The 24,034-nt window shown below is 42.5% G+C and overlaps 1 protein-coding gene across 2 annotated transcripts in view; it reads right to left on the reverse strand.

The window, feature by feature from the left end:
- Positions 1-24,034, reverse strand: part of daam2 (dishevelled associated activator of morphogenesis 2) — a 245,644-nt gene that overhangs the window by 47,890 nt on the left and 173,720 nt on the right. For both annotated transcript variants that reach the window (XM_023995098.2, XM_023995099.2), the window contains exons 6-11: positions 19,686-20,019; positions 18,929-19,039; positions 16,479-16,582; positions 16,248-16,314; positions 15,810-15,927; positions 6,729-6,867 (exon numbers count right to left, since the gene is read on the reverse strand). In XM_023995098.2, coding sequence (XP_023850866.1) covers positions 6,729-6,867; positions 15,810-15,927; positions 16,248-16,314; positions 16,479-16,582; positions 18,929-19,039; positions 19,686-20,019 — 873 coding nt within the window. The remainder of the gene's footprint in view (positions 1-6,728; positions 6,868-15,809; positions 15,928-16,247; positions 16,315-16,478; positions 16,583-18,928; positions 19,040-19,685; positions 20,020-24,034) is intronic.

Genomic DNA, 24,034 nt, shown 5'->3' on the forward strand with positions numbered 1-24,034 from the left:
TTGGAGGGTACTATGGTGTTGAATGCTGAGCTGTAGTCAATGAACAGCATTCTTACATAGGTATTCCTCTTTTCCAGATGGGATAGGGCAGTGTGCAGTGTGATGGCGATTGCATCGTCTGTGGACCTGTTGGGGTGGTATGCAAACTGAAGTGGTTCTAGAGTGGCAGGTAAGGTGGAGGTGATATGATCCTTGACTAGTCTCAAAGCACTTCATGATGACAGAAGTCAGTGCTACGGGGCGATAGTCATTTAGTTCAGTTATCTTTGCCTTCTTTGGTACAGGAACAATGGTGGCCATCTTGAAGCATGTGGCGACAGCAGACTGGGATAGGGAGTGTTTGAATATGTCCATAAACACACCAGCCAGCTGGTCTGTGCATGCTCTGAGGATGCGGCTAGGGATGCCATCTGGGCCAGCAGCCTTGCGAGGGTTAACACGTTTAAATGTCTTACTCACGTTGGCCATGGAGAAGGAGAGACGGGGCCCGCAGTCCTTGTTAGCGTCGGTGGCACTGTATTATCCTCAAAACGGGCAAAGAAGGTGTTTAGCTTGTCTGGAAGCAAGACGTCGGTGTCCGTGACGAGGCTGGTTTTGTTTTTGTAGCCCGTAATTGCCTGTAGGCCCTGCCACATACCCCTTGTGTCTGGGCCATTGAATTGCGACTCCATTTTGTCCCTATACCGACATTTCGCTTGTTTGATTGCCTTGCCGGGGGGAATAACTACACCGTTTATATTRGGCCGTATGGTTGGGGTAGGTTTTAATAGTCACCGTGGGTAGAACATCTCCAATGCACTTCCTAATAAACTCACTCACTGAGTCAGCATATAAATCAATGTTATTGTCTGAGGCTTCCCGGAACATTTTCCAGTCCACGTGATCAAAACAATCTTGAAGCGTGGATTCCGATTGGTCCGACCAGCGATGAATGGTTCTAGTCACGAGTACATCCTGTTTGAGTTTCTGCCTATAGGACGGTACGAGCAAGATGGAGTCGTGGTCGGATTTGCCGAAGGGAGGCAGGGGGAGGGACCTTGTATGCATCGCGGAAGTTAGAGTAGCAGTTGTCCAGTGTTTTGCTCGAGCGGGTACTATAATGTAGCCTTGTTCTCAGATTAGCTTTGTTAAAATCTCCTGCTACAATAAATGCAGCCTCAGGATATATGGTTTACAGTTTACATAGAGTCCAGTGAAGTTCTTTCAGGGCCATCGAGGTATCTGCTTGAGGGGGAGGGGATATACACGGCTGTGACTATAATCAAAGATAATTATCTTGGTAGATAATGCGGTCAGCATTTGATTGTAATGAATTCTAGGTCAGGTGAACAAAAGGACTTGAGTTCCTGTATGTTGTTGTTGCTACACCATGAGTCGTCAATCATGAGGCATACARCCCCGCCCTTCTTCTTACCAGAGAGATGTTTGTTTCTGTCGGTGCGACGCATGAAGAAACCCGGTGGCTGTACCAACTCTGACAACATATCCCAAGTGAGCCATGTTTCTGTGAAACAGAGAATGTTACAATCTCTGATGTCTCTCTGGAAGGCAACTCATGCCCTAATTTCGTCCACCTTGTTGTCTAGAGACTGGACATTGGCGACTAATATGCTCGGAAGCTGTGGGTGGTGTGCTCGCCTTCTAAGTCTGACCAGGAGGCCGCTCCATCTGCCTCTCCTGCGGTGACYACGTTGTTTTGGMTRGGTCTCTGGGATAAGATCCCATGTCCAGGGTGGAGGTCCGAACAAAGGATCCACTTCGGGAAAGTCGTATTCCTGGTTGTAATGTTGGTAAGTTGATGTCAGTCTTATATCCAATAGTTCTTCCCGGCTATATGTAATAACACTTAAGATTTTCTGGGCTAACAATGTAATAAGTAATACATAAAAAAACMAATTACTGCATWGTMTCCTAAGAACTTGAAGCGAGGCGACCATCTCTGTCGGCACCATCTTGCGAACAATTGGTAATGAGTGCAATTTCGATTCATTGGCTTTGCTGACTGGGTTGAAATGTAATTGATCCAACTTCGCATAGCACGTCGTCATTAATACGCAATCGAGGCTATAAAGCTGTATTGTTATTTTCATATTTATAGATGTTGTTCCCAAATTAAGTTTTTCAWTGCTATACATTATAACGGGTTCGAGTTTAAGGCCTGTATTTATAAAGCACCTTAGAGTAGGAGTGCTGATCTAGGATTAGGTTTCCCCTGTCCATATCAACTTCTTTATGGCAAACTAGAAGGCAAAACTGATCCTACATCAGCACTCCTACTCCGAGACTCTTTGTGAAAAGGGTCCTGATATCAATATGTTACAATAGGTATAGTGGTACAGCATGTTTGATAGTGGGTGAAAGTGTGAGATTGGATATGGAAGCTATGAGAGAGACTAAGAAATTCTAAAGATGATCAATGGAAGTGCCATGAAGGACTAGATGATGGAGAAAGAGACACCTGGTGCAACGGTGGTACCCATGGCTGGATGAGAGAGAGCGAGACAGCAAGAGAGCTAGAGAGCGAGACAGCAAGAGAGCTAGAGAGCGAGAGAACGAGAATGAAGATCCAGACAGAGAACACGGACACATTGTTTTGACCGTCTATTGATGACTAGGAAATGGCCAAATAAGTTGGCACAGATTCATACCTACAAGGGCGCCAACAAAAGATGAGGATGACAAGGTGACTTAGGCGTTAACCAAATTGAGATCACTAGTGCACTTTTGTAAATATATACAACTTTGTTACACTGTGAAAGCACAGACCTATCTCAGAACCAAGTACATTAAACAGCTCAAACCTATCAACGAATGACAGTTATTTGCTAGAACTCAACACACCGCACTAGATGTGTTAGTTAAAAAACACTGTTTTGCGGAGTGTTCATTTCTGTCAGTGCAGGCGAGCGGTCAGAGCCGTCCTCACAGCGACTACAAATGATTAACGACTTTGTCTTTATTTGTTTTCAGACCGTCTACTCCTGAGCGTCTGCGCACGAGACAAACCCTTAGTTGCCATCAAAAACAATGGTTCCAACGGCTCCGACGCTTAACCGTACTGTACTCTTTCGACAGTTGACTATAACTTAGTTTTCTACTCTCTTCCTCTCAACTTATACTCTTTTCCAAGCACAATTTACTCTAAGAGGGTTTATATGGAAACAAAACAAGCCTGTCATTAATGTCAACATACTTAAATATTTAAACTGTTTAATGGAGGCACAATTGGTGGACTTGTGTCCAAACTTGCCCAGTTTGCTACTGGAAAGAATCACGCCTAAGTGTACCGATTATACAAACAATGGTCAATGAAGTCAATTGAGTGGCTAGCGTTGGCCAAGGTTTCCTCCCGATGCTTTGTGGTGCTTTCATAGAGAAGACTAAACACATTAATCATTGCTCTTAGCTTGTTTTAAAAATGACAGAGAGATGGGGGGGGGGGGGGGGGAGGGTGTACAGTATGACTATGAGGAGACATGGGAGGAAGAGAGGGAGAGAGAGGGAAAGATGAAGAAGGGAGACAGAGATGGAGAGGGGGAAGAGACAGAATTGGATATTTCAACCTACATGTACAAATTACCTCAACTAACCTGTAACCCCGCACACTGACTCGGTACCGGTACCCCCTGTATATAGCCTCGTTATTGTTATTTTATWGTGTTACTTTTAATACATTTTTTACTTTKYTTTYTTTGGTAAATATTTTCTAAACTCTGCTTGAACTGTACTGTTGTAATCGGCGCATGTGACAAATAAAGTTTGATTTYAWACACAAGGAAGGAGTCCTGAATTCTGTCTTTTAACACTGTGTACATTATTACAGCGCAAAGCTGTGGTTTCAGATACCTATGTTTTACAATTCCCCAACCTCAAAAAGAAACATGTCTACAACCATTCGAAAGGGAATCTCTKCCAGAACCAATGTAAATATTCTCCTTGATGACATATCTAAAAATGTTTTTCAGCTCAAATGATCACTCTGGTAACACTTTACCTCTTTGMGCTAGGGGGCAYTATTTTGACGTKCGGATGAAAAGCGTGCCCAAAGTAAACTGCCTGTTACTCAGGCCCACAAGCTAGGATATGCATATAATTGGTAGATTCTGATAGAAAACCCTCTATGGTTTCTGAAACTGTTAGAATAATGTCTGTGAGTATAAAAGAACTGAAATGGCAGGCGAAACCCAGAGGACAAACCATAAAATAAAATACATTTCAGCCTACCACTGTTTCCAATGGCTGTCATGTTTATTATGAGGTGAAATCCTCCCAGATTGCAGTTCCTAGTGCTTCCACTAGATGTCAACAGTCTTTAGAAAGAGTTTCAGGCTTGTTTTTGGAAAAAATAATTTGTAGTTTTTCTAAGTGGCTCCCATTTTGGCTGTAGTGTTTTCATGCGCGTGGATGAGAGCGCGTTCTTTGTTGTTCATCTCCGGTAAAGACAATAACGATTCTCCATCTTAAATTTGATCATTTATTTACGTATTAGGATACCTGAGGTTTGATTATAAACGTTGTTTGACTTGTTTGGAGAAGTTTATTGGTAACGCTTGGGATTCATTTTGTATGCATTTTGAAGGAGGGAAACCGGTAGATTATTGAATGAAGCGCGCCAGCTAAACTGAGTTTTTGGGGATATAAAGAAGGATTTTATCGAACAAAAGGACCATTTGTGATCTAGCTGGGACCTTTTGGAGTGCCAACGGAAGAAGATCTTCAAAGGTAAGGCATTTATTATATTGCTATTTCTGACTTTCGTGGCGCACCTGCCTGGTTGAAAAATGTTTTTCATGCTTTTGCATGCGGGGGGCTGTACTCAGATAATCGCATGGTGTGCTTTCACCGTAAAGCCTTTTTGAAATCTGACACAGTGGCTGGATTAACAAGAAGTTAAGCTTTATTTTGATGTATGACACTTGTATTTTCATGAATGTTAAATATTTATATTTCTGTAATTTGAATTTGGCGCTCTGCAATTTCACCGGATGTTGTCGAGGTGGGTCGCTAGCGGAACGCCTGCYCCAGAAAGGTTAAAGCATCCAGGTATAATGCCTTACAATGCAATTATAATATATTGTAAGACTTTTTATGAGTATGATGCCTTTACAATGTCTTACAATCGTCTCATAATGATCCAGACAAAGTAACAGCCAGTTTGAAACAGTTGAGAATTGTATGCAGAGAGAGTGTAACAGTAACTAKAGACGCTGGGAGACGGGAAGCAAGTACAGGGTGAGGAATAAATAATAAATAGACTTGAAATTAACAAGAACAGCGTCTGAACAAGAGAAACAAAACAACATCAATGCAGACACAGGAATGAAACTGAGGAAGTAACAGATATAGGGGAGGCAATCAATGACGTGATGGAGTCCAGGTGAGTCCAATGAAGCGCTGYTGCGCGTAATAATGGTGTGCGTAATGATGAACAGCCTGGAGACCTTGAGCGCCAGAGAGGGGGAGCGGGAGCAGATGTGACAGAGKGATATACCATATAATAAGTATTGTTATAAGTAGGGCCCTGTGTTTTGGTTAATCATGTCACATGACCTGGATATGAACCTTTTCCAGAATTGAGAATTAAACCAAAAATTAAAGCAATTATCTGAGGATGMTACTGAAACATCTGACAAAAAGAAAAGGGGACAATTTGATGAAAAAGCTTTATATAAAAGTTCAAATCCAGGTCATGTGACATGATTAACCAAAACAGTTATAAGACATTATATAGGCTCATACTGTACATGCTCATAACAGGTTATACCGAGATGCTTTAYGTAAAGTGTTACAGTTATTATTTTCTTCCCTTCTTTATCTCACCAAACAACTGCTTCAATGTAACATGGTCGACTGGGCTGGGAATCYTGGAGTCGTTCGGCTAACACGATTACAGCAATTCCTTTTGATCTCGCTTCTGCTTTCAWGACAATTCACCTCACTGAGTGAGGCAGGTACCGTGCATTCCCACAACCCCCTGCTGCCACCCCACCTCCCCATTCTAACCAATACCTTTCTCTGAAACCTCACTCAGGTCCAGCTTATGGCTGCAGTCCAATGTTCTATACATTGTCCGTGAAGGGTGCACTTGCTCAGTCCCCCTTGTGGATATGATAGCATTAGATTGGTGTATGTTAAGGCTAGAGGGTGTCTTCGCCAAATTTCCTATATTAGTCCATTRTGTTTAAATCCATAAGGGGGAGTGAAGGGCTGCAGACTGAGAATAAAGGTAGGGAATTGTACCGCAGCCCATGTTGAATTTCCAGTTAAAACCCTGTCTAGTTTTATGAACAAAAGATGCCCCACCCCTTTCTCTTCACTCTCTTTGAACTCTGGTAAGCAAACAGTGAGCTATTTCAGTATTTTTGTGTGTTCCCACCAAGCTTGAAACATTGTGTCATAACAGCAGCTGTCGATGTCAAGGAAGTCTTTGATCAGCACAAGATGTAATGCCAAAAGGATGCTTCCATGTGTCTCTTGAATTTCCTAATTGGTTCAGTCAGGTTCTATATACAGCTCTAGCAACAAAGAACATATCTCATAATAGCTCTATATATCAACATTTTATCAACACAGTTGCTTGACAACATGAAGACACATGATCATAAGCAACATTGTGTGTGCCAACATCAGGGCGTGTTTTTGGTTGTGTCCGTGAGTATGAGTGAGAGTGTGTATCTATGTTTGTATCTGTCGGTGTGTCACAAATCGTGTGAGGCCAGGTTACTCACATGCGAATGATATTTTTGACACTGAAGTTGTCTAGGGGCGCTATGTCCGGGTCCTCTCCCTTCTCATCTTGTAGGACTATCTGCTGCAGGATCCGGTCTAGGAGCTGCCAATGCTGCAGACTGCCCCCTCCGCGTTTGTCTGGAAAACAGCAAACGAGAGTTAATAAACACCACATACTTCTAAGGTCACACACACACACTGATGAAGAACGGTTAGCTCCTTGGAGGACAAGCAGAAGGACTTCAATGACAACGATCAATGTTAAGATTGTAGCCTCACTACTCTCATCAATACAGAAGTGAAGATTTTTTTCAAGAACAACTGGTGTGTTTTGTAAGAGGGGGTATAACTGGCTCCATGGATTCACGGTTTTGAGTAGTGGCAGAAACATTGACCAACTTGTGAGGCAGCTATCGTTATCAACCAGCCTTTGCAGTGTTGACTAGAGTCAATCCTTTTTATCAGTTAAGGTACACTGTCTTCACACCTCTGGAGATTTATTCTTGACCACTGTGAAYCAGATGTAATAGTGATGAACCAGGCTTTGAGGCAGATGTAATAGTGACCAGCCTGGGAGATTGATGTAACATTTAGAGGCCGACCGATAAATCGGTTGACCGATATTATTGTCCGACAWTAGCCTTTCACAGAAAAATTTGTATTGGACTTCATTCCAGAGATAAAGCTCAGATATTATATACATATAGTATAAAGTATTCATCCCCCTTGGCGTTTTTCCTATTTTGCTGTATTACAACCTATAATTTAAATGGATTTATTTGGATTTCATGTAATAAACAAAATAGTCCAAATTGGTGAAGTGAAATGAAAAAAATAACAAAAAAACGGAAAAGTGCTGTATTCACCCCCTTTGCTATGAATCAATCAAATCAAAGTMTATTTGTCAAGTGCGCCAAATACAACAGGTGAAGACCTTACAGTGAAATGCTTACTTACAGGCTCTAATCAATAGTGTGAACAATAGGTAAGTAAAGAAATAAAAACAACAGTAAAAAGACAGTGAAAAATAACAATAGCAAGGCTATATACAGTAGTGAGGCTATAACAGTAGTGAGGCTATATACAGGCACCGGTTAGTCGGGCTGATTGAGGTAGTATGTACATGTAGATATGGTTAAAGTGACTATGCATTTATGATAAACAGAGAGTAGCAGTAGGAAAAAGAGGGATTTGCGGGTGGTGGGTGGCGGGTGGCGGGACACAATGCAGATAGCCCGGTTAGCCAATGTGCGGAGGCACTGGTTGGTCGGGCAAATTGAGGGAGTATGTATAGTTAGGGACTTTGACAATTTTTAGGGCCTTCCTCTGACACCGCCTGGTGTAGAGGTCCTGGATGGCAGGCAGCTTHGCCCCAGTGATGTACTGGGCCGTACGCACTACCCTCTGAAGTGCCTTGCGGTCGGAAGCCGAGCAACTGCTGTACCAGGCAGTGATGCAACCAGTCAGGATGCGCTCGATGTTGCAGTTGTAGAACCTTTTGAGGATCTGAGGACCCATGCCAAATCTTTTTAGTTTCCTGATGGGGAATAGGCTTTGTCGTTCCATCTTCACAGCTGTCTTGGTGTGTTTGGACCATTCTAGTTGGTTGGAGATGTGGACACCAAGGAACTTGAAGCTTTCAACCTGCCTCCAACTACAGCCCGTTGATGAGAATGGGGCGTGCTCGGCCCTCCTGTTCCTGTAGTCCACAATCATCTCCTTTGTCTTGGTTACGTTGAGGGATAGATTGTTATTCTGGCACCAACCAGCCAGGTCTCTGACCTCCCTATATGCTGTCTCGTCGTTGTCGTGATCAGGCCTACCACTGGTTGTGTCGTCTGCAAACTTAATGATGGTGTTGGAGTCGTGCCTGGCATGCAGTCATGGGTGAACAGGGAGTACAGTAGGGGACTGAGCACACACCCCTGAGGGGGCTCCAGTGTTGAGGATCAGCGTGGCAGATGTGTTGCTACCTACCCTCACCACCTGGGGGCGGCCCGTCAGGAAGTCCAGGATCCAATTGCAGAGGGAGGGTGTTTTTAAAGTCCCCCAGGGTTCCTTAGCTTAGTGATGAGCTTTGAGGGTACTATGGTGTTGAACGCTGAGCTGTAGTCAATGAATAGCATTCTCACGTAGGTGTTCCTTTTGTCCAGGTGGGAAAGGGCAGTACGCAATAGAGATTGTATCATATGTGGATCTGTTTGGGCGGTATGCAAATTGGAGTGGATCTAGGATTTCTGGGATAATGGTGTTTATGTTTATGTAGTCATTTAGGCAGGTTGACTCCGTGTTCTTGGGCACAGGGACTATGGTGATCTGCTTGAAACATGTTGGTATTACAGACTCAATCAGGGACATGTTGAAAATGTCAGTGAAGACCCCTGCCAGTTGGTCAGGACATGCCCGGAGCACACGTCCTGGTAATCCGTCTGGCCCCGCAGCSTTGTGAATTTTGARCTGTTAAAGGTCTTACTCACACCGGCTACGGAGAGCGTGATCACACAGTTATCCGGAAAAGCTAATGCTCTCATGCATGCCTCAGTGTTGCTTGSCTCGAAGCGAGCATAGAAGTGATTTAGCTCGTCTGGTAGGCTCGTGTCACTTGGCAGCTCGCGGATATGCTTCCCTTTGTAGTCTGTAATAGTTTGCAAGCCCTGCCACATAAGATGAGCATCAGAGCCGGTATAGTACGATTCAATCTTAGCCCTGTATTGACGCTTTGCCTGTTTGATGGTTCGTCGGAGGGCATAGCAGGATTTKTTATAAGCTCCCATGTTAGAGTCCCGCACCTCGAAAGAGGCAGCTCTAGCCTTTAGCTCAGTGSAAATGTTGCCTGTAATCCATGGCCTCTGGTTGGGGTATGTACGTACAGTCACTGTGGGGACGACATCCTCGATGCACTTATTGATAAAGCCAGTGACTGATGTGGTATACTCCTCAATGCCATCGGAAGAATCCCYGAACATGTTCCAGTTTGTGATAGCAAAACAGTCCTGTAGTTTAGCATTTGCTTCATCTGACCACTTTTTTTATAGACCGAGTCACTGGTGCTTCCTGCTTTCATTTTTGCTTGTAAACAGGAATCAGGAGTATAGAATTGTGGTCGGATTTACCAAATGGAGGGCAAGTGAGAACTTTGTACGTGTTTCTGTGTGTGGAGTACAGGTGATCTATATTTTTTCCCCTCTGGTTGCACATTTAACATGTTGATAGAAAAGAGGTATAACTGATTTAAATTTCCCTGYATTAAAGTCTCCGGCCACTAGGAGCGCCACCTCTAGGTGGCAGTTTCCTGTTTGCTTATTTCCTTATACAGCTGACTGAGTACGGTCTTAATGCCAATATCCGTCTGTGGGGGTAAATAAACAGCCACGAAAAATATAGCGGAAAACTCTCTAGGCAAATAGTGTGGTCTGCATTTTATCACAAGATACTCTACTTCAGGCGAGCAAAATCTAGAGATTTCCTTAGATTTCGTGCACCAGCTGTTGTTTACAAACATGCACAGACCGCCTCCCCTCTTCTTACCGGAGTGCTGTTCTATCCTGCCGCTGCAGCGTATATCCCGCTATCTGAATATCCATGTCATCATTCAGCCACGATTCCGTGAAACATAAGATATTACAGTTTTTGATGTCCCATTGGTCGGATATTCGTGATCGTACCTCGTCTAATTTATTGTCCAATGATTGCACGTTGGCGAGTAATATTGACGTAACGGCAGCTTTCCCACTCGCCTTCTGTGGATCCTTACGAGGCACCCTGCTCTGTGTCCTCTGTACCCGCGTCTCTTCCTCTTGCAAATAACTGGGATTTTGGCCTTGTCGGGTGTTCGGAGAATGTCCTGTGCATCCTGCTTGTTGAAGAAAAAAAATATATGTCTAATCCGAGGTGAGTGATTGCTGTTAAATAAAGTCCACCTGTGTGCAATCTAAGTGTCACATGATCTGTCAAATGATCTTAGTATATATACACCTGTTCTGAAAGGCCCCAGAGTCTGCAACACCACTAAGCAAGGGGTACCACCAAACAAGTGGCACCATGAAGACCAAGGAGCTTTTCAAACAGGTCAGGGACAAAGTTGTGGAGAAGAAAAGATCAGGGTTGGGTTCCAAAAAAATATCCAAAACTTTGAACATCCCACGGAGCACCATCAAATCCATTATTTAAAAAATTTAAAAGAATATGGCACCACAACGAACCTGACAAAAGAGGGCCGCCCACCAAAACTCACGGACCAGGCCTGGAGGGCAGTAACTACAGAGGCAACAGAGACCAAAGATAACCCTGAAGGAACTGCAAAGCTCCACAGCGGAGATTGGAGTATCTGTCCATAGGACCACTTTAAGCCGTACACTCCACAGAGCTGGGCTTTACAGAAGAGTGTCCAGAAAAAAGCCARTGCTTAAAGAAAAAAATAAGCAAACACATTTGGTGTTCGCCAAAAGACATGTGGGAGACTCCCCAAACATATGGAAGAAGGTACTCTGGTCAGATGAGACTAAAATTTAGCTTTTTAGCCATAAAGGAAAACGCTATGTCTGGCGCAAACCCAACACCTCTCATCACCCCAAGAACACCATCCACACAGGGAAGCATGGTGGTGGCAGCGTCATGCTGTGGGGATGTTTTTCATCGGCAGGGACTGGGAAAATGGTCAGAATTTAAGGAATGATGGATGGTGCTAAATACAGGGGAATTCTTGAAGGAAACCTGTTTCAGTCTTCRAGAGATTTGAGACTGGGATGGAGGTTCACCTTCCAGCAGGACAATGACCCMAAGCATACTGCTAAAGCAACACTCGAGTGGTTTAAGGGGAAACATTTAAATGTCTTGGAATGGCCTAGTCAAAGCCCAGACCTCAATCCAATTGAGAATATGTTGTATGACTTAAAGATTGCTGTACACCAGCGGAACCCATCCAACTTGAACAAGCTGGAGAAGTTTTGCCTTGAAGAATGAGCAAAAATCCCAGTGGCTAGATGTMCCAAGCTTATAGCTTATAGAGACATACCCCAAGCTGTAATTGCTGCAAAAGGTGGCTCTACAAAGTATTGACTTTAGGGGGGTGAATAGTTATCAAGTTTTCAGGTTTTTTAGGTTTTATTTCTTGTTTCTTCCACAAAAAAAAATATTTTGCATCTTCAAAGTGGTAGGCATGTTGTGTAAATCAAATGATACAAAACCACCCCCAAAATATATTTTAATTCCAGGTTGTAAGGTAAGAAAATAGGAAAAATGCCAAGGGGGATACTTTTGTAAGCCACTGTAGAATAAACAAATATGTCTGCTCATTTGCGCTCATTTAAAGTGCGCCAAATACAACAAAAAAATTCAATGATTGCCTGTAGAAGGCGCTCTACGAGTCGCTCATTGAACATCATTCAGCCCTCGGTCACAAAGTTAGAGAAAGTAGGCATGACGGTGATGGCGAGTAAACAATTAAAAGTACACTTCACCAACCAAGCACCCCTGAGGGATATCCTACGAAGCAAGCTAGATCTACTAAGGGTTTTCTAAAATTAACCAGCTTCAGTTAGCTTCACATTCCAGCGAAGGCTTCATCCATACTATGGCAGCGGACATTGTTCATCCGCCTGCCGCTAAATCTAGCAGGCTTGTAACTGCGTGAGCATGTCGCACATGGCTAGCCTAACTCTTCATTGAGACAATGCTGAAATACCAATCCATGGGCGAGTCAGTGCCACATTTTCGTTTGTGCCGAAATCAAAATGAAATAAAAGTTATCTTGCAAAATCAGCAGGCTATGTGAAATAGGCTTTTAGAACTGCAGTCTTTATTTTATTACTTATGGTTAATGGTGTCTTTGGTGTGCTTATTTACATTTACATTTTATCAATGCACAAGCACATTTTTTCACACTCCTATCAATATTATAATTAGTATTAAGTCATACAAAAGTGTTACATTGTGTGAAGTTTAAAATGCTAATTGCTAAATTAAATGTTATTTAATTAAACCATTGCTAAATGTGTAAAACAAATCAGTCATCTTCCTCAAATGAAGGGGCTGATGACACAATCTTTGCGAGAGGGATGGAATCTGATWTCATTGGTCCTCAACTATCATTTCATTCGGGTAAGTGGAGTTAGCCATGAGTTAACCTGCCAAGGAGAAGGTTAGTTCTGAAGGATTCTTTGCCATAGAAATGTACCTTGCTAAAAGGTTAACCATTTTTGAATGACCAAAGTTACCTCGCTAACTCCTAAAACCTGCTTCGTAGGATATACTCCTCTGGCCTCACCTGACTTAATGTTAGCTGGCTAGCTATCCAGCAAGGTAGTTAGCTTAGCTAGCTAGCTAGCGATCTGTGCAACTTATGTGCTAACATAAGACWGGCGCCAAAGTGAATAATCATCCTTGATACAAAAATAACACTGTACTGTCTGGGCCTATTACAGTGCCTTCAGAAAGTTTTCAAAGGTATCCTTGACTTAATCCACATTTTGTTGTGTTACAACCGGATCTCAAAATGGATTAAATTGATTTTTGTTCTCACCTATCTACACACAATACCGCATAATAAGTAAAAACATGTTTTGTTTTTTACAGCTGTGTCTTTTTGGGTCTCTAAGAGCTTTCCACATCTTGATTGTACATTATTTGTCCAATATTCTTAAAACATTTCTTCAAGCTGTCAAGTTGATTGTTGATCATTGCCAAACAGATATTTTCAAGTATTGCCATAGATTTTCAAACTGATTTAAGTTAAAACAGTAACTAGGTCACTCAGGAACATTCAATGTCATCTTGGCAAGCAAGTCCAGTGTAGATTTGGCCTGTTGTTTTATGTTATTGTKCTGCTGAAAGGTGAATTTGTATCCCAATTACTGGTAGAAAACAGACTGAACCAGGTTATCCTCTAGGATTTTGCCTGTGTTTATAGCTGTATTGCGATTATTTTGATCATAAAAAAACTCCCTAGTCCTTGCCGATGACAAGCATACCCATTACATGATCCAGCCACCACCATGCTTGAAAATATGAAGAGTGGTACTCAGTGATGTGTTGTGTTGGATTTGCCACAAACATAACACTTTGTATTCAGGACAAAAACTMAATTTCTTTGTCKAWTTTTTTGCAGTATTACTTAAGTGCCTTGTTGCAAACAGGATACATGTTTTTGGAATATTTMTATTCTGTACAAGCTTCCTTCTTTTCACTCTGTCAATTACYTTAGTATTGTGGAGTAACTAAAATATTGTTTTTCCATCCTCAGTTTTCTCATATCACAACCATTAAAACTCAGTAACTGTTTTAAAATCACCATTGACTCATGGATGGTGAAATCTCTGAGCAGTGTCCTTCTCCAGCAAATGAGTTAGGAAGGTCGCCTGTATCTTTGTGATTACTGGGTGTATTGATACACCACCCAAAGCCTCAATAATAACTTCACCAACCTCAAAGGGATATAGTCAGCTTCTGCTTTTTTAAAAACATTTTACACATCTACCAATCGGTGCCCTTTTTTGCAAGGCATTGAAAAAACAGCCTGTGAGGCAGATGTTATAGTGATGGACCAGCCTGGAGACAGATATAGTAATTGTGTGTATGTGCACTGCAAAGAGAAATTGATGATACAATTATTGTGGGGGCAGTCTTGTTAGACTTCAGTGCAGCTTTTGACATTATTGATCATAGTCTGCTGCTGGAAAAACGTATGTGGTATGGCTTTACACCCCCTGCTATAACGTGGATGAAGAGTTACTTGTCTAATAGAACACAGAGGGTGTTCTTTAATGGAAACCTATCAAATATTATCCAGTTAGAATCAGGAATTCCCCAGGGTAGCTGTTTAGGCCCCTTGCTTTTTTCAATGTTTACTAACAACATGCCACTGACTGAGTAAAGACAGAGTTTCTATGTATGCAGATGACTCAACACTATAAACGTCAGCTACTACAGTGACTGAAATGACTGCAACACTCAACAAAGAGCTGCAGTTAGTTTCAGAGTGGGTGGCAAGGAATAAGTTAGCCCTAAATATTTCTAAAACTAAAAGCATTGTATTTGGAACAAAACACGAACTAAACCCTAAACCTCAACTAAATCTTGTAATAAATCATGTGGAAATTGAGAAAGTTGAGATGACTGCTTGGAGAAACACTAGATAGTAAACTGTCATTGTTAAAACATATTGATGCAGTAGTAGCTAAGATGGGGAGAAGAATGTCTATAATAAAACGATGCTCTGCCTTCTTAACAACACTATCAACCAGGCAGGTCCTGCAGGCCCTAGTTTTGTCACACCTTGACTACTGTTCAGTCGTGTGGTCAGGTGCCACAAAAAAGGACTGAGGAKAATTGCAAATTGGCTCAGAACTGGGCAGCACGGCTGGCCCTTGGATGTACACAGAGAGCTAATATTAATAATATGCATGTCAATCTCTCCTGGCTGAAAGTGGAGGAGAGATTGACTTCATCACTACTTCTATTTATGAGACATGTTGAATGCACTGTGGTGTCTGTCTAAACTACTGGCACACAGCTCGGACACCCATGCATACCCCACAAGACATGCCATAAGAGGTCTCTTCACAGTCCCCAAGTCCAGAACAGACTATGGGAGGCACACAGTACTACATAGAGCCATGACTACATGGAACTCTATTCCACATCAAGTAACTGACGCAAGCAGTACAATTAGTTTTAAAAAACAGATTTAAAGAACACCTTATGGAACAGTGGGGACTGTGCAGCAACACAAACATTGGCACAGACACATGCATACACACACACGATAACATACGCAGTATACATACACATGGATTTAGTAATGTAGATATGTGGTAGTGGTGGAGTAGGGGCCTGAGGGCACACAGTGTGTTGTGAAATCTGTGAATGTATTGTAATGTTTTAAGATTGTATAAACTGCCTTAATTTCGCTGGACCCCAGGAAGAGTAGCAGCAGCTAATGGGAATCCATAATAAAAACAAATAGAAAAACTCAGTTTGACATGTCATGTAAACTGCCYTAGTGTATTTGTGAAATGGAAATCGTGAACAAAATATACCTCACCAGCCCGTGAGGCAGATTTAATAGTGATGGATSTACTCACAGGGCATCTGGAGGCAGTGCTGGAGGATAGAGAGCAGGTAAGGATAGGCGTCTGTGTGGTTCAACTTCTTCTTGATCAACTCAAACATCTGGCCAGCGCTCTTAGTGTCCACGTGGGTCTGTTGAATGAAAGGAAAWCCTACAATCATTAAAACACCAAGTCAATCCATAATAATAAGCCTGAAATGAGGCATGGATGCAATTAGCAATCTTCAACACAAGCACCGGATGACCCAAGTTCGACATTCATAGATGGAGAACATTCCAATAAAGACACGTGAACTTTCCATGGGCCTAACGTAGAGGAGAACCTGTTCTAGGTTGCACATTAATACCAGTGCTCGGTTTGACAATACTTTTGATTTCAGTTCAATAAAACAATCTGYGCTTAATTATACAATGTATTGATGTCAATGGGGATGGTAAAACAGGCACTCACCAGGTCAAAACGCTTGGCAAGTTCCAAGTCATCCTCATTCCTCACCATCTCAAAGAAGTCCAAATGCCTGGAAATATAACACAGGCATGAAAGGGACAATGAGCTTGAGTGAGTCATTCCATCTCTGTCTGTAAATTACGAGCTGGATGCCAGCTTTGAATCTAACAACCTTACTGGAGGGACTAAGAAGCTTTCTAAGAGGCTCGGTGGTCATCTTGTCCCCTGCCTCACCTGTCCAGAATGGCATTATCGTGCCCTCTGAGCTTGTCAATCACGGGCTGGATCCCCAACATCAGGAACTCGTACCTAAGGTGGAGGCGGAACTCCAGGTTGTCCTGAAGATTGATGTACAGGGTATCAAACACAGCTGATGACAACAGCAGCAACACTGAATCATTCAGGCATACAGTAGCTTGATCTTGGACTTTTAATTAGCTTCATCAGTTGTTTATGTATGTAGGCTACTGTGTCTGTGTACTATTGTAACGCAAGAATGAACTTGACTTACAGTGCATTCGGAAAGTATTTAGACCCCTTGACTTTTTCCACATTTGTTTTTCTTTACAGCCTTATTCTAAAATGGATWAAAAAAAATGTTGTCCCTCATCAATCTACACACAATACCCCATAATGACAAAGCAAAAACAGGTTAAAAATGAAAACGTATTCAGACCCTTTCCTCAATACTTTGTAGAAGCACCTTTGGCAGCGATTACAGCCTCAAGTCTTCTTGGGTATGATGCTACAATCTTGGCACAGCTGTATTTGGGGAGTTTCTCTCATTCTTCTCTGCAGATCCTCTCAAGGTCAGGTTGGATGGAGAGCGTTGCGACACAGCAATTTCAGGTCTCTCAAGAGATGTTCGATCGGGTTCAGGTCCGGGCTCTGGCTGGGCCACTCAAGGACATTAAGAGAACTGTTCCGAAGCCAATCCTGTGTTGTCTTGGCTGTGTGCTTAGGGTTGTTGTCCTGTTGCAAGGTGAACCTTCGCCCCAGTCTGTGGTCCTGAGCACTCTGGAGCGGGTTTTCATCAAGGATCTCTCTGTACTTTGCTCTGTTRATCTTTGCCTCGATCCTGACTAGTGTCTCAGTCCATGCTGCTGAAAAACCTCCCCACAGCATGATGCTGCCACCACCATGCATCACCGTAGGGATGGTGCCAGGTTTCCTCCAGATGTGACACTTGGCATTCAGGCAAAAGAGTTCTATCTTGGTTTCATCTTGTTTCACATGGTCTGAGAGTCTTTAGGGGCCTTTTGGCAAACTCCAAGTGGGCAGCAGGTAGCCTAGTGGTTAGAGCACTGGACTAGTAACCGAATCTGTCGTTCTGCCCCTGAACAAGGCAGTTAACCCACTGTTCCTGGGCCGTCATTGAAAATAAGAATTTGTTCTTAACTGACTTGCCTAGTTAAATAAAGGTAAAATAAAAATAAAAATGTGCCTTTTACTGAGGAGTGGCTTCTGTCTTGCCACTCTACCATAAAAGCTGATTAGTGGAGTGCTGCAGAGCTGGTTGTCCTTCTGGAAGGTTCTCCCATCTCCACAGAGTAATTATAGAACTCTGTGAGAACTGTGAGAATGACCATTGGGTTCTTGGTAACCTCCCTGACCAAGACCCTTCTTGCTCAGTTTAGCCGGGCAYCCAGCTCTYGGAAGAGTCTTGGTGGGTCCAAACTGTGTTCTTGGGGACCTTCAATGCTGCAGAAATGTTTTGGTACACTTCCCCAGATCTGTGCCTCGACAGAATCCTGTCTCGGAYCTKTACAGACAATTCCTTCGCCCTCATGGCAAAAATTTTGCTCTGACATGAACTGTCAACTGTGGGACCTTAAATAGACAGGTTTGTGCCTTTCCAAATAATGTCCAGTCAATTGAATTTACCACAGGTGAACTCCAATGAAGTTGCAGAAACATCTCAAGGATGATTAATGGATGCACCTGAGCTCAATTTCGAGTCTCATAGCAAAGGGTCTGAATACTTATTTAAATAAGGTATTTTTGTATATAACTTTTTTATACATTTGCAAAAATGTCAAAAGGCCTGTTTTCGCTTTGTCACTATGGGGTATTGTGTGTAGATTGCTGAGGATTTTTTATTTATTTAATCCATTTTAGAATAACGCTGTAACGTTGCAAAATGTGGAACAAGTCAAGGGGCCTGAATACTTTCCGAAGGCACTGTACAGCTGGAATCCTTAATGATGAAACAGTCATGWTCATTTGCAATATTTCAACAACAAGAAGTTACTGCAAACAACACCGTTTTTCCCCCGCTCGGACATCATTGCACACGCGATGGAAGAGCACAATATGTACTGCAATTCAATTTACCATGCTAATATTTTTTTTTACTAAATTACGCTCCAACCAAAAAATAAAAACAGTGGTAGGGCGGCCAGTGACGACGTTTCCCCCTACTCCAGACTCCATCTTTAAGATGTATTCTTGACATATTCTGACTGTTTGACAAGGGACCAAGGTCATCCCAAATTCAACCATGAACAATGATGTAGCCTCTATCACTCAAATCTAATGTATTTCTAAGGGTGTATGCAGTCAAATMATTGGATGATATCTTGGTAGAACTGTAACTCTTTCTGCCATGAATCATCCAATAGAAAGTAGACCTAGCTGTGGGTGTGACAGGGGGGTTAAAGAGTAACATGGCGATCATGACTGACCTCCCCAGCTCCGGCATTGAGCACAGCGTTGATAAAGGACATGATGGCTGTCTTCAGGTTGACCTCGTCTCTGTAGCGCCCCGTACTTCTGTCTAGCTCATTCAGTAACGTCTGCATGGGTTACAGGGACAGTTCTCAGTTAGGTGCATGGGTTCAACTGACAATTATTCAGTTCAATTCATTACAATACATAAACAACTCAGGGCTCCCGAGTGGTGCAGCAGTCTAAGGCACAGCTTCTCACTGCTAGAGGCGTCACTACAGACCCAGGTTCGATTCCCGGCGGTATAACAACCGGGCCGTGATTGGGAGTCCCATAGGGSGACGCACAATTGGCCCAGCGTCATCCGGGTTTGCCAGAGTAGGCCTTCATTGTAAATAAGAATTTGTTCTTAACTAACTTGTCTAGTTAAATAAAGGTTCAATTAAATAAATAAATAAATAAAACTATGAAATTGATCTGCAAAAGTTACAGTGGTGGGTAAACTACAGCCAATCAATCCCACCGGTCAATTAAATGTTATGGTTTTAAGGTCCAATTGAAATAAAATAATCAAATCAGCACTTAAAAATTTGCACTACCCGTCCTGATGTGGCCCTTGGGCCAAGAAGTTTGCCCACCCCTGGGTTACAGGGACAATTTCCTTGCAACTCTTCTAAACATGGTTAAAAATACATATTAACTCTTGACCTAAAATGTGTGGGTCATTTACTTCTGATTAGCTTTAGGAGTACCCCTGCACTTGTTGGACTATACCTGGAAGCGGGTCCTCTCGGCAGCATACTTCTGGTAGTGGGCCATCGCCTGCAGCACCTTCTTGTGGCCATCGGGCACCAGGCACACTGCGCCCAGGATCTCCAGCACGGCCACTTTGGTCTTGACGTTGTCCTGCCGCAAGCTCTGGGAGATGGTATTGATGCTCTGCGGGTGGGCCAGCACGTGGGCTCGACCCTGTGAGTTGTTCATCAGAGCCTTTATGCAGCCGATGACCGAGGTGTGCACGCGGCTCTCCGACGTCTCGTAGTCCATGCTCCGCAGGAAATTGAGCAGGCAGGTGAGGCCGTCGAGCTCAATGAAGCGCGTCACAAACCTGGAAGGTGGAGGGGTGAGGCGTGAGGATGTYTCAGTCAAAAAAGGTTGAAAGGTCAACAATGGAAGACAAAGATTAAACAAACACTGGAAACTATAGTCTGCTTCACAAATGGGAGGTTAAGTTGACTTTTATGAAATCTCATTCACCTTGACAAATATCTCTGTGTTTAACTGAAACCCAAAATATGTCTGGCCTAAGTTGTTTGTTTGAGGCTTTAGGATAACAAGAGTTCAAAAGGTGTAGTAAAATGTGTAAAAAGTTGTACCAAGCGTAAAACATGTCATGCACATCAGATTTACTGAACTGAACTGTACTGAATTGAAACACAGGTAAACCAAAGGGTCAGTGGTCGAGGAACTGCCACTGAAAATATACTGAACAAAAATATAAATGCAACAATTTCAAAGATTTTACTGAGTTACAGTTCATATAAGGATACCAATCAATTAAAATTAATTCCTCAGGCCCCAATCCTTGGATTTCACATGGGTGGGCCTMCGAGGGCATAGTCACACTCACTTGGGAGCCAGGCTCAGCCAATCACAATATGTTTTTCCCCCACAAAAAGGCCTTATTACAGACATAAATACTTTCAGTTTCATCAGCTGTRCGGGTGGCTGGTCTCAGACGATCCCGCAGGTGAAGAAACTTGATGTGGAGTTCCAGGCTGGCGTGGTTACACATGGTCTGCAGTTGTGAGGCCGATTGGATGTACTGACAAATTCTCTAAAACGACGTTGCGGCTTATGGTAGAGAAATGAACATTCAATTATCTTGCACCAGCTCTGGTGGACATTCTTGCAGTCAGCATGCCAATTGCACGCTCCCTCAAAACATCTGTAGCATTGMGTCGTGTGACAAAACTGCACATTTTAGAGTGGCKTTTTATTGTCCTCAGCAGAAGGTCCACCTGTCTAATGATAATGCTGTTTAATCAGCTTCTTGATATGCCACACCTMTCAGGTGGATAGATTACCTTGGAAAAGGAGAAACGATAACTGACAGGGATGTAAACAAATTTGTGCACAACATTTGAGAGAAAAAAGCTTTTTGTTTGTATGGAACATTTCTGGGATCTTTTCTTTCAGCTCATGAAACCAACACTTTACATGTTGTGCTTATATTTTTGTTCAGTATAGATATACATATAGGCACCCCTCGCTTCGCTACCTACCCKCATTAACCAGCTGTAGTAAGGGATCCCACGTGAAACTGTAAACCATAAAACTCATACCACCCACATTCATCTTAGAACTTTCCTAAAGACAGACTTTATTAACAGGGCCAATGAAGGGTCAATSACCTCATTAACACCTTCCTCTTGCAAAACTGCAAGCCTATCTGATCACCTACAATACACAAACATGAAGGGCGTGACATCAAGTCAGKCATGTTGATGTTCCCCTCACACAGATTCTTTCCCTGATCAAGTTCATAAATCATGTAAATCGATCGAGTTCATAACAAACGTAAGTCTGTTTCTGTTCAGACAGACAAAGAGAGGGAGAAAGTGAAAGAGAAAGAGAGTGAGGGGGGGTAGGTCTTATTTATTAATCACTGATTTTTTTTTTTTTAGAAAATGTAAGAAACATCAAACAGACAGAGCAAGAGAGAGAGCAATATTAAGAGAGAAAGAAGGGGGGAAAAAAGAAGCAGAGGGAGATTTACAGTCAGTCATTGTAACAGATTGTTTTGACACTGTCAGACGAGCTGAGTCCAAGTTCCATCCCCACCCACCGCTTTCTTGGCAAGAGCGGGAGTGGAAAAAACACACCCCATCCTTCAAAGCGCATAAATCACCCCGTTATTATCCTATACATCTGAAGCCAGGCTACCCTGCCGCTAACTCAATCCCAGATTTCGAGAGTGCACGCGGTTCACCTGGCAATGCTCTTGCAACCCTCAGATCCCCAGGAACACATGGGTAAGGTCATAAATACCATACACCAGTGTTGGGTTCGAGACCAGCTAAAGCGAGACTGATTCAAGACCAAGACCAGTGCAAATTGAGTCCGAGTCAAGACCAAGACCGGGAGGGGGGTGCACACACCTCAAAGGCCGAGTGCGCATACACATACAGCACATTCACATAGACGTGCACACACACAGGTAAAACAGACTCCCTCGACATGCAATGTGCTTCTAATTTCAGCACTAACATTACTCTTTGTCACATTGCAAACTGAAGTTGATCTCTCTACCTAAAGGTGTAACATCGCCCGCTCACTGTTGGCAGATGTTATTACGAAGGTGGGTGTCTAGGTGTCACACGTGGCTACTCACAGCTATGCTCTGTCACACACAAGAGCGCGTACGCAGACAAGCATGCATATACACGTACACACACAGGCGCGCACACATACACACTCTTTGCGCTCCATGAATTCCTGCTCCTTACAAAGGACATCCAACGATGCCTAATTCTCAACAGTGGAAACAGTCCCCCCTCTACATACCAACATCATCCAACCATTCACAAATGTTCTCATTCCCTCTTTCTTTATCTCTCCTCCTTTTCATTCTCTCTACTTTCTCTCCTCTTTTAGGTCAAAATAGTTAATCTTAACAAAGGAAATAGAGGAACTAACAGTACAGATTGAAAGCAATAAAAACTGTAAAAGAGGCACAGAATAAGAAATGGAGGAACTTATTAAAGAAAGATCAAGTGTAATATATTATACAAAATAAAGTGAACTGGACGGAATATGTAAGCAAACTGGAAAGAATATGTAGAAATAATTTACAGAAACGTGTTACAAATGACAGAGTCATCCATGATTGAACAAACAATATTTTGAAAAAGGAAGCAAAGTACTTTAAGCATATGTTTTCATTTGTCTTCTCCATCTCCACTAACTGAAGTTAATTTTAAGGATTTGTTTTCTATTAATAGTGTAAAATAAACAGCTCTACGGTCAGACTCATGTGAAGGCCTAATTACAGAGGAGGGACTTCTAGATGCAACTTAAAGCCTTCAAGTCCGGGAAAACTCCAGGGCTGGATGGTATATCAGTTGAGGTACAGTGCATTCAGAAAGTATTCAGACCCCTTGACTTTTCCACATCTTGCTACGTTACAGCTTTATTCTAAAACCGACTAAATCGTTTTCCCCCCTCATAAATCTACACACAATACCCCATAATGACAAAGCAAAAACGGTTTTTTAGAAATGTTTCCAAATGTATAAAAAAAACCTGAAATATCACATTTACATACACTACCATTCAAAAGTTTGGGATSACTTAGAAATGTCCTTGTTTTTGAAAGTCCATTAAAATAACATCAGATTGATCAGAAATAGAGTGTAGACATTGTTAATGTTGTAAATGATTTTCTTTGGAAGATCTACATAGGTGTGCAGAGGCCCATTATCAGTAAACATCACTGCTGTGTTCCAATGGCACATTGTGTTAGCTAATCCAAGTTTATCATTTTAAAAGGCTAATTGATCATTAGAAAACCCTTTTGCAATTATGTTAGCACAGCTGAAAACTGTCGTTCTGATTAAAGGCAGAGTTCCTCTGTCCAGTGTCTGTGTTCTTTTGCCCATCTTAATATTTTATTTTTATTGGCCAGTCTGAGATATGGCTTTTTCTTTGCAACTCTGCCAGCGTCATGGAGTCGCTTCTTCACTGTTGACGTTGAGACTGGTGTTATGCGGGTACTATTTAARGAAGCTGCCAGTTGAGGACTTGTGAGGCATTTGTTTCTCAAACTAGACACTCTAATGTGCTTGTCCTCTTGCTCAGTTGTGCACCGGGGCCTCCCACTCCTATTTATATTCTGGTTAGAGCCAGTTTGCGGTGTTCTGTGAAGGGAGTAGTACACAGCGTTGTACCAGATCTTCAGTTTCTTGGATATTTCTGACATGGAATACCCTTCATTTCTCAGAACAAGACTAGACTGACGAGTTTCAGAAGAAAGATCTTTGTTTCTGGCCATTTTGAGCCTGTAATCGAACCCACAAATGCTGATGCTCCAGATACTCAACTAGTCTAAAGAAGACCAGTTT

This window comes from Salvelinus sp. IW2-2015, linkage group LG10, assembly GCF_002910315.2.
Source record: "Salvelinus sp. IW2-2015 linkage group LG10, ASM291031v2, whole genome shotgun sequence".
Lineage (NCBI taxonomy): Eukaryota > Metazoa > Chordata > Actinopteri > Salmoniformes > Salmonidae > Salvelinus > Salvelinus sp. IW2-2015.